Source organism: Egretta garzetta, unplaced genomic scaffold (assembly GCF_000687185.1).
Source record: "Egretta garzetta isolate BGI_Z169 unplaced genomic scaffold, ASM68718v1 scaffold339, whole genome shotgun sequence".
In the NCBI taxonomy this organism is placed as follows: domain Eukaryota; kingdom Metazoa; phylum Chordata; class Aves; order Pelecaniformes; family Ardeidae; genus Egretta; species Egretta garzetta.
This window is the reverse complement of record NW_009260800.1, coordinates 1,882,081-1,894,106: the sequence shown is the minus strand read 5'-3', so window position 1 is coordinate 1,894,106 and position 12,026 is coordinate 1,882,081. Positions and strand designations below refer to the sequence as shown.

At 38.7% G+C, this 12,026-nt stretch overlaps 1 protein-coding gene across 1 annotated transcript in view; it reads right to left on the bottom strand.

The window, feature by feature from the left end:
* Positions 1-12,026, bottom strand: part of USH2A (usherin) — a 407,979-nt gene that overhangs the window by 305,432 nt on the left and 90,521 nt on the right. Inside the window, 4 exon segments of the mRNA XM_009646839.1 lie at positions 2,574-2,718; positions 4,008-4,162; positions 5,625-5,897; positions 7,671-8,165. Of these exon segments, the coding sequence (XP_009645134.1) occupies positions 2,574-2,718; positions 4,008-4,162; positions 5,625-5,897; positions 7,671-8,165 (1,068 nt within the window).

The window sequence follows — 12,026 nt, the reverse complement described above, 5'->3', positions numbered from 1 at the left end:
CACACATGGAAGGAGTAGATATGGTTTTCCATTATCCTCCTCAAGATCAGAGGAGAAGAATTAGTCTAATTTAGTATAACCTCTAGCCCAACTTGGAACAGAATTCAAAGCTCCTGGATTGTGTTATGAAGCAAAGGGACCATCATGCTGGAGCACATTTCAGTTGAGACTTCCTCCAAAAAGCTCCCTTTGCCAGGGCATGGAGGGGGACTGGCATCTAGCCAGGGAGGCTGTCTCTGTGCCAGGGAGACATTCCTTCACAAAACAGAGCTCCTCAACAGTCCTAGAAAGGCAATTTTAATTTATTTTGCACCGTTCAATGACACAAAACGATATTAATGAACTAAGACTTGGTCACCTATTTTTACTAATGACAGGGGCTGGTGTCTCCTAACTTTGTTCCAAGATTGAACTTGCTTTGATCTAAAAGTCATCACATAAGTAGTGTTTCTTTTAATTTTTCTTTGGAAACAGTTTTACAGAACTTCACAAAATGGAACATGCACACAAGAAAAATGGATGGAGGTTATTAAACAATTTTCTCCAGAAATGAAAAATGTGAATGGTGGAAGATAAAATTGTGTGCAAAATTTAAGTGGTTTACTCCTTAGTTTGTCAAAGTTTAAGATGTTGCATTAACATGCTTTAAAAACATGAAAGGAAGCCGATACAGGACTGATTTGTTGCTTTCAAGGCTTACAACAGCAAGCAGGAACCAGCTAATAAATGGGGATGTGTCTGTTATTCTATTTTGTATTCTCCTGTCTTCTATAATGTGATAGGTCTCTAAGTATTAACACAACCAGGGAGGAGATGGTCATAAACAAGCTGTCAAGCATAACTAAGCTATTGTTTCTGAATCTTTTAATAAATGTATAAATGCAAAGTTGGATCATTTGTAGTAATAAGGTGTGCTGTTTAGGCCATATTTGTTTCCATGGTTATTGGCACAGACTGAGATGCTGTTCCTTGCATGGTTGCATGGTATGGGATAAAGTCATATTCATATCAGTAGAAGGCTCTGTAGATAGCCAGTTTGAAACTTTGAGATAGAAGGAAATAAAATAAATTTTGAAATCAGCAATTCAGCAAGAGAGGAGACCGACAGAACAATCTTTGCCCATTGAAACACAAAGATAATATGGTGAATCAAGGAACAAATCATCTATCTTCCACTTGAGAACAAAGGAAAGGCAATTAAATAAATAGATTTGAACAGAGGACAGACAAGAGGTAATATCGCAACAGCTTAAATTCCACTTCAGATCATGTATATAAAGCTTCATATTTACTGGCTCTGGACAACTCCTTATTCCCTGCCTGAAAGCTTCTATATCTCTTAATTGATTATGCAGAGGAGTGTTGATGGAACTTTTGATTCAGGCAACTCAAATACAACCCAGAGAACCTAGGAAAACATTCTGCACAGCAGAAATCTTCAAGTTTTTTCCTATGGAAGACCAAATTACATAAGAGATGTAATCTCAAAGATCATCATCACTATATCCATATGACACCACCTCTAAGTGCTTAACCCAATACGTTAATATTGTGACAGTAATTAATGTGTTTTAAATGCCTATACAAAAGGAAACCATAATGTTAAGTAGCTAGCTCTCTGCAGGTGACCACCATTATGTCATATAGAATGGATTTTGAGCTTATATTTATAGTATAGAAGACCTGTACTGACTACCTTGTTCCATGAATAAAGAGACCTGTGAAGCTGATTTTCCTAACAATTCAGTTCAAAACCCTCTTGATCCTCTGATATCCAAGAAGTGAGTTCATGCCAGTCTTTTTGTCAAAGTAAACACAGGCCTTCTCCATCTTTGTTCTGTACTGCTGCTTATTTTCTCCTAAATTTGTAGAAAGTTAGCATCTTTGAAGTCCCTGACATACGTGGTTGAGATTAACTCAAAGACTGAAAATTTATTAAGGTGCACAGGCACACGTATGCAGTCTCTTAAGCACCGTCTCTTAAGGAAAGTGTGAGTGTATGTATCTACAAAGCAAAATCTCATAAATCTCGGGCTAAATAAGCAAACGTTTTCAAAAGAGCAGCCCCAAAACATGTATGCTGCTTCCAATTTAGACATACACATGTACATATGCTAGAGTTTAATACAAAACCCATGCAAGTCCTTCTTCATGGGTTAAGCAAGGCATTGGCACAGCATGTGCATTTTACATGCCCTATCATGCAAACATGACACACAGAGTAAAAAAACCCAACAACAAATTAACAACTTCTTAGTATCATAAATGAATGAACAGGTTCAGCCACATTTATGTACAGTTGCTGTTTAAATAAACAGGAAAATATACATATCCATAACTTGTAATTGAGCGAGCAGTACGCAAATCCTATCGTCATAATAGTGTACCTTAAACCTTCACTGAAATCGTTTTGGTTTTAATCTGTCACGATAAACAAATAATAATTAAGCAAGTCACTTTGTGTTAATACAACACCTACCCCTGTCACTGTGCATCAAACTACGATCATCTTAATGGTATTCATTAGTGAACTGTGTGTCAGCTCTGCACTTTGATACAGATTGTTTCCTTACCAGCTGCCAAGGTTCGCCCCTTGCCTGGCTCACTGGTTACACAGCCAATTTGATTGCAGAGAGTCACAGTAAAGTTGTACGTCCTGTAAGGTTTTAATCCCGTCGCTACGTAGGATAGCTCATGAGCCTCAGCTATATGCAAAACCTGCAAAGCAGATTGGAATATCACAGCTGGTTTAGAATATTTTCATTCCTATTAATTGATTACGCTTGCTAATAAGAAACTTGTCTCTGAATTTGCAGATTACTTCATTAAGAAGTGGAAAAGCCTGCAAAGACCAACCGAGGGAGAGGATTATTTTGGAGAATCTGAACAAGCTAGGATTTAGATGATAGTACTTCCCATCACACTGTTTTATGAGGTAATAAGCCAGTTCCTGAGTGGATAAATGAGGAAACAAAGTTATTGCCTCATAAAACTGTGCGGTGGTGCAGTTATCACTACAAACAGTGCAGCCACAATCCAGATGACGAAGATGACACTATTAAGTGGTGAAATCTGACCACCATTGAATGAGTGACATGATTAGCAGGCAATAGGAGGGAGGGGAATAACTAATACCTACAGATATTTGAATCTGCTTTACTTTAACATTACTTTAAGCTGTGGGAGAGAGCAGAACTGAATAAACCATTTTATTTTAGATAACTTCTTTATCAGATGTTTATTTAGATTAAAAATCTTGCAAGCCTGTGACAAGAAGTAGTTTACATTTATCTATTGTTACAACAGCCCCAGGAGCAATAGTAACCCTACTTCACAGACAAATAAACTGAGGGCCATCTGTGGTACCAGTAAAAGACAAAATCAGCTCTGAAACAAGAAGCGCAGTGTCAGAGCACCAAATGCACTCCCACATTCTGATTAACTATCATGTTTCTTTGCTCATTCCTAAGCTCTTTGCTTACTACTACTGCTATGGTATTTGTTTGTCAAACCCAGTCACTCAAAAATTACAACAGTATTTTAAAACCACATATTTAGACTTTCTAAAGTTGGTTTTCTGCTGTTTTAGCTTTCCCCACTTCCAAGATTTGTCCATTATGTCAGAAGCCAGACACATATCTTCTTAATGAAAATGCAGACTCCTACAAAACAACACGACTTTAGGCATATCAGGACATAGAGCAATAATACAGAATCAGAACATGCGAAGTCAAAGACAATTTAAGTGTTGTTGCTCAATCTCATCCGTCCTAGTTTTGAATCTCACCCACTACTGAAAACAAGTCAGCTCAGGAATACAACTTAAAACCTGAAAGTAGTGTGTAACATTACAGAGCACTCAACATAAACTGATGGGTGAAAAAGTTACATGAGAGTATATACAGCAAATCAGGGAAAAAATTCATCACAACATCAAGGAGGACATCAGTCTTTACCAATTTTCTTATCACCAGTTAGGAAAAACTTAATGTAACTAACAATAATACCTGGGACAATGGTGGCAAGAACCTTTGTTCTGTCAAACTGATGCTGTATCCCATCACTTCTCCTCTTGCTGAATTATCATCAGGTTTTTCCCATGACACATTCAGGGAATATGGTGAAAGAGGGAATACTGATGGAGATGGCATGAATACTGGGGCTAAAAATCAAATTAATACAATAACATTTGTAAAATAAGTGAGCAGTGTGTATAATGCAAGCTTTCTCACTGTATTTGTAAAACACCATTTCAGACAGTTTCAGATTATTTTGAAAGCACATAAAAATTACCTCACCCATCATTCTCCTGTTTTCTACTCTGGCCATGAATGCAGAAAAAAACTCTGCCTATGTCTTCAAAGAAATACTAATCAGCACTAAAGTCCTAACCCCTGTAGCAGGTAGGAAAGTACATACAAATGAAAAAGTCTTGAAGAAAAACTTCATGCAACCTGGGAAAAAACTGATAAAAGCAAAAAGTGCTCAATACTTCAGCATCTTAAAAGCAATTTTGTTTGCTAGGCCAGTTTGAAATTAACATGTCTCTCACTTCTTACAAAACAGTTCCCCTGTCTTCCATAGTAAATCTGTAAAAGGATTGTTTGCACTGCAGCTAAATCCCCACCTGATTACTCTGTAATAATAGGATACCAGCTCCTAGCACTTCTGCTATGTACAAACAACTGCACTAATGGACCTCTTCCCAAATATAATTTAACACTTTTATAACATATAGTATTTAAGAACAGATAAGCACAAAGGCTCATTTTGCAAGGGGAATTAGTTTAGCCTGGTTTTTTGCAGGAGCAAATGACTGAGGACATGATTTTCAAGCTAACAGCAAACAAAAGCATCAGTGATGTAAAGGAGATGTTTAATTGCAAAACATAGGCTCTGTCAGCCTAAACCCCTTAAATTTCTAATGAAAGCATTGAAATAAATAGCTGTTATTTCAAATAACATGTCAGGTGGCAAGCCCTTTTGAAAATCTGAACAGAAGGGTCATGATAAGACTCATTGCGAACTGGTTAAACTTCTGGAAAAAAGGGTCCATATTATGACACTTGGCCTCCATAAAATCATATGAAAAGTTTCAAGAACTATATGCCTGAAAGGCAACCCTCTCAAGTTCTTCAAAAAACCCAAGTCAAACCAAACCAAAAAACCTATCCAAGCCTCAAGTTCAGGAGGCTTTTACCTCCTTTCTGAATATATGCACCTTCTTGGGCAACATTCCTGATTCACAACAACTGTTAATACATTTGTGAAAAAATAAATCTTTTTTTTCATGTTTTCTCCCTTTAAAAACCATACAAATAACTGGTAAAATAACGAAGAATTCAAACACAGCTTGGTAGATTTTGCAACCTTGTAGTTTTGAAATGTTGGGTTAATTAACAGGGATTATTTTCTTCAACAGTATGATTTTATGGTGAAGAAAATGCTTTGCATAACATGCTAAATTCTGAGATAATCTGACCTATCTTTAATTAGTTAAAAAATGAGAATTTGTCCCTATTTGAATCATCTCTAGACACATCTTATTGAAAAAAAAATTAAGAATGCATTCTAATTTAGTTTTTCCTTTCGTTTGTATCAAAAAGATTCAAATCAATACTTACCAGCCTCTCCTGTTCGTCCTGATACCCAGTCTGAAGATATGCTACCTGCCATGTTTACTGCTAGCACATAAAATTCATACTCTGTGAATGGCTCCAGATCAGTGACTGTGGTACTGGTCTGTGGTGGAGCCAAGGCATTTTCATTAGGAGACTCCATAACTGGTTGAGGACTGAGCCATCCACTGCTTTGGAAAACACGAATTTCAGGAGAAAGAAAGTTCCCAGCTGGTTTTAATTTTTTTCTCATGTAAAGTTCATATCTTATAATTATGCCTAGAGAAAAAAAGCAAGCCAGAATAATTACTGCATTTAACAATTTCCAGAGTTCTACTAAAATACCAACACCAATGTATTTAATGAGCTAACAATCAATCAATCAACATCATAGAAAATATAGCATAAGATGTTTTCCTCAATTCTGCTATTTTCATCCAAATGCTCACTTTGGGATTTCTTGCACTACACTGTTTATTTTCCCCTCCATGCAATGCGGGGGTTTGAAAACAAATGTCTGCGTTACGGTATAAGTTCTTCCATCATCACTGGAAGATGATATCCTAAACTTCTGATCAAATGTTACTGGAAATTACTTCAGGCCTCTGATTTTCAAAGGGACAGTTACATTTTTAAATTTTTTTTTAAATTATTTTTAATTTTTTTTTTAACACAATGGGGAGGTAATTTTTGAGTGACATTTTAATGCTAACCTTTTAGAACATGCTACTGGATAGGAGATATATGTGTGTCAGTTTTCCATCAATGTAAACCTACTATGTACGCAGGAAGGTCTCACCACTTTGGGGAAAAAAAAAACAAAAAAACAAAAAAACAAACCATCAAACAAACAGCCTTCAGTATTGTATGAAGTGATACACAATCTAAGCTGGATCGTGGAAGCAGTTTAACTGTAGGCACAGAGTGTAAGAAAGCTGACTGGAGATTTCCCAAACGGAAAAGATGAGAGAAACAGCAAAGCCCAGAGATAGTTACTAATTACTATATAATGTATAGATTTGGGGCTGTACTCATGCACAGAACTGGAGAGGTGGCTTGGTAGAAAAAACTTCTCTCTTTGTCTTTGGAAAGACCAGGAAATCTGACCAGACATCAAAAGAAAAATAAGAGCATTGCTTAAATCTGCTTGTGCTGGCAATTACATGCATGTAATGGCTATGAAGTAAACTATGAAGAGTATATGCTATGGGTTGAGGGACAAGTACTAACAGCAAGTATCATGAACTGCCCCTCTAAATACATACAGGCATTCTTGTGCAGGCACTCTTCCTGTCTAATCTGGTAGTAGCTAGCAAATAATACATTTGAAGAGAAAGCTGAGCTCCCCATACACAGATGCCCATTTTGTGAACAGATCAAAATGCTTGTTTTCGCATGCACAAATATTTGTAGATGTAAGTGCAAGTTCAGAAAGCTCCATTGCACGCATATTAGAAGATAAAGTATTTATGAGTAAAATCTGTGGCATGACAAAAGTATCCTACAACAGCTGCGTTCTCAGTTTCAAAAACCTAAAATATTATTACACAAGTTAGACCAGCAACTCTTGGCAATCGCCTAATCCCTAACAAAGTTATACTGGTAATAGAATTAGTTACCACACATGACGGATGGTTTTAAAAACAGACTTCTCTGTTAATTCTTAGATTTTTTTTTTTTTCCATAACTGTTACCTGCTTATTTGTTCTTTTTAAGGCAGTATCACCACATCTGTCTGAACAAGGTGATCTGGCAAATTAGGAAAAAATTAATTTTACTGTAAATGTTTCATTATAAATGTGATTTTTGCTGCAGCAGATGCCACTGAAGGCTAAATCCTAGACCAAACACATTCAGTTGGAGTTCTGGACTCCAAAAGAATAAAACACAGACTCTGAGGATACATTTGGTGGCAGACAGGCAAATTAAGACAATGTCTTACTTTATTCTCAGTTTATGTGGCATGGATAAGGATATTCTAACCAGATTTGAGAAAATGCTGCTTTTTCTTTACAAAGTCCTTTACTTTCAAAAGTAAATACAATGTCCTACCATTTGGTTTCTCAGGTGGCGACCATTCCACAGCCAGTTCTGTAGAGCTGATGGTTTCTATTGTTGGTGGGTGTAGGCTTTCTGGAGGAGTTTGTGCAGTAATTACTGTTACTGGCTGGCTCTTTAAGCAGCCTCCGCTAGTACAAGCTTGCACAGAAAAAACATACTTTGTAAACGGAACGAGATTCCAAATAATTGCTGAAGTTTTTAAGCCTTCATACTGACCACAAGGCTGAAGGTCAACCAAGCTAGTACATGTCAAAATGTATTTCTCTATGGGCCCAGAGTCATTGGAGAGGCTTGTCCAGTAAAGTAAAACAGAGTGGTGACTAACAGGAAAGACAGGATTTAAATGCAAGTTTCCTGTAGGTGTCCCAGATTTTGTTCTGTATGTCACTGAGGCACTTCTCGTAAAACCATGAACATTGCTGGCTTGGACATAGTAAGAATAGAAGGTGTATGGAGATAACATGGTATCCATGAAGGTCTGAACACCTAAAACAAACAGGTAAGAAAGTTGTATCAGTCTAACACATGAAAACTAATCTTTATCTGCATAGTCTTTGCAGCTCTAATCCAAGCTGTAAAATATTTATGCCCATTTGCATGTTCTTCTTGAGATCACAATGTACATTGTAACTTCTCAACTTTTTTTTTTTTTTTTAACAGGGGAAAAACCCTTCCCCTTTTCCCTTTATTATCTTCCACTGCCCATTGGCATCACTAGAGAAATAATTTTTCCACTTAATTTCTCCTAGTTCCTGCTTTAATCATGAACAAGATTAATAAATTATCTTATTTCTCCTTTGCTTGGAAATAATTATTTCAAATGTAAATCAGCATCGATATTAGTGGATCTGATTTAGAAAAAAAACCCTAAACCATACTGTAAATTTTCACTCCTTTGATTTTGACGCATTTCATAACCTAAGACCAAATATTTCACCTTCCCTTGCTTTCACTTCCTCCTTCTAAAATAGTGCTTAATAGGTCATTTTTAAAGCATTTGATCTTGGATGAAAAGTGAAACAGAAGTGCAAATAATTATTAAAAAGGTATATCTAAAGCTTATATTTACCTTCCTCACTCCCTACTTTCCATTCCTCTTAGATAGCTATTTAGCAGCTATGACCAGGAATAGCTCCTGGGTATATCCCAGAAGCAGTTACACATCTTAGTCATCACAGTACAATATGAATTTACGTAAAACCATACCACCAGACTTTGTTTTGCCTTAAGAAATAGCGAACATTGAGTAACATAGTACATGCCAGAGCACAGATACTCTTAAACTTTCTCAAAGCAAATGGAGAAGAGACAGCTATTTCTAAGTCCTCTCCATACGTCTGTCCTGAGTACAACTTAAAGTAGAGAACCACAAAATTATTAGTATTACTAGATATTCAACCCTCAACATTGTAGCACAGAAGCAGCAGCGTCAGCCCAGTAATTGCTTACAGCAATTCAACTACCCATAGCAATCACAAACTTACTGCTGGAGTTTAGCAACAAGGAGACCAGGTAATCGTCATGCCTTCAAACCCTGGTACTTCAGGCAAGGTTGCAGAATGGCTCTGCCAGCAGCCACAACAGTTATTGCGACATCCTGGTGCATTAGTAGTGAGCAGGAAAATGATGCAGCAGATGTCAGTTTTGCTGGCAAGACCCAGCTGTTTCTTTTTCAGCTTTTGGGCTAGAGTGACATTTGCAACTGCGGGTGCAAGTACTCAACTGTACTCTAGAAACATTGAGCTCTTTCTGAGCTGCATGGACACACCTTCCCTGGCTGAAGTGCTTCTGGGTGCAAGAGTGGGGTACCAAAGCCAATTCAAAAAGTGTTAGACAAGACTCTTGGAAAGGCTGGCAAGAATCCTTGGAGCAGAAGCATGGCAACCAGTTACTGTGAAGGACAGTGACAAGTAGGAGCTTGCCACATTTCCAAGTTTGTCTCCAGAGAAAAGAACGGCCAGAGAGGCAGTGCAAGTCAGCATGCTAGAAATTTGGGAGAGCTGCACTTTATGGGATAATAGGATCCCCATCCTATGGACATTCAACTCAAAAGAGCCACAAAGAAGAAAAATAGCACCAGTAAGACTGCTATCATCAGCAACAAGCACCACAAAACGTCATGACAAAACAAGAGTACCCCCTGAACTAGACTCTAGGACCTACCCCATAGAACCCCACCCTGATCTAGAACCATCTCACAACCTAGAACCCAAGCTAGAACTAAAGAGCTAGAACATAATCCAGAAACAAAACATTGGCCTAGCGTCTGTTCTAGAACAAGTTGCTAATCTAGAACATGCTCTAGAACCAGCGAGTGACCTATAACATTATCCATAACCAACAAGTAATTTAGAACCTGCTCCATAACAAGGAAGCAATGAAAAACTCTAAAACCAACGAGTGGCAGTGAGCCAACAAGCAACCATGTTACACCGTGGTCCTGCACAAGTAGAACTGACCCATCATCCTCTGGCCCAGAACCAAGAACTGAACTAGATCCAGAGCTAAAGCACAAACTAGAACCATCTCATGATCTAGAACAGATCTAGAACCCAATCTAGAGCCCGAGCTAGAACTTGATCTGCAACCAACTGGTGATCTAGAACTCACCCCAGAACACAACCACCCTAGCTCTACAACCAACCAAACCCCGAAACCCAGCCTTTGGAATGGACCCAGATTCTAGGAACTCTAAGGCCAATGCAGACGCTAGGGCCCCTTATCAACAGCAAACACATTACTTTCCCCTTTTCACATGCAGGGATCAGAAGAGATAGGTCACCCATGAATACAGATATTTTTTGCCAGAAAAGTAACCAACACCATCTCAATATTACAATATTGAGTGTTTATGAACACCTGGTGGTAATTTTATTTGGATAAAGCCAAAAGTTAGAAGGTTCTACATTCCTCAGGTAAACAACTCTTTATAAATAATTAGAACCAATGTGATTTGGAGTTAGAATCATAAGTAGCTTTTAGGTTTTCTTCACATTTTAGAGCAAATGTTTCTTTTCATCCTCAAGACAAAGTGTCGCATCTCCTGAGCCTCTGGTTTCCCAGAGCAGTTAGGAAAACATTGTTTTAATTGGGCATTCTGCAATACTATCAGCCAGATAACCAGGCTGATTTAGAAGATTATTCTTAATTTTCCTTGGGAAGTTCAATGTTTCTATAAAACTCTCATTTAGTCATAAGAGAATGTTCATCCAGTTGCACTCTTAGGGTGCTTCATAAGCATTACAAATTCCACACTATACAGAGAAGTCACAACAACCCCATGCAACGCTACAGGCTTGGGGAAGAGTGGCTGGAAAGCCGCTTGGCAGAAAAAGACCTTGGGGTACTGGTTGACAGCCGGCTGAATATGAGCCAGCAGTGTGCCCAGGTGGCCAAGAAGGCCAATGGCATCCTGGCCTGTATCAGGAATAGTGTGGCCAGCAGGAGTAAGTAAGTGATCGTGCCACTGTACTCTGCACTGATGAGGCTGCACCTTGAATATTGTGTTCAGTTTTGGGCCCCTCACTACAAGAAAGACGTTGTGTTGCTGGAGCATGTCCAGAGGAGAGCCACAAAACTGGTGAGGGGTCTGGAGCACAAGTCTTACAAGGAACGGCTGAGGGAACTGGGGTTATTTAGTCTGGAGAAGAGGAGGCTGAGGGGAGACCTTATTGCCCTCTGCAACTACCTGAAAGGAGGGGGTAAGCGAGGTGGGCGTCAGTCTCTTCTCCCTGGTAAGGGGCGATAGGACGAAGGGAAATGGTCTGAAGTTGCGCCAGGGCAGGTTTAGGTTGGACGTTAGGAAAAATTTTTTCAATGAAAGGGTTGTCAGGCACTGGAATGGGCTGCCCAGGGAAGTGGTCAAGTACCCATCCCTGGAGGTATTTAAAAGACAGGTAGATGAGGTGCTTAGGGACATGGTTTTGTGGTGGGATGGCAGTCTTAGGTTAATGGTTGGACTTGATGATCTTAAAGGTCTTTTCCAACCTAAATGATTCTATGATTATCAAAAGTACTGACAGCATTAACAACTTATTCTTGATATTCAAACATCAGCAGATTATTTCAACATCTTTAATTAGGGGAATTGCAGGAAATCACACAGAATGGCAAGGGTTGGAAGGGACCTCGGGAGGTCATCTAGTCCAACCCCCCTGCTAAAGCAGGTTCTCCTAGAGCATTCTACACAGGACTTCGTCCAGGTGGGCCTTGAATATCTCCAGAGAAGGAGACTCCACCACCCCCCTGGGCAGCCTGTTCCAGTGCTCTGTCACCCTCAAAGTAAAGAAGTTCTTCCGCATATTCAACTGAAACCTCTTATGCTTCAGTTTGTACCCATTGCCCCTT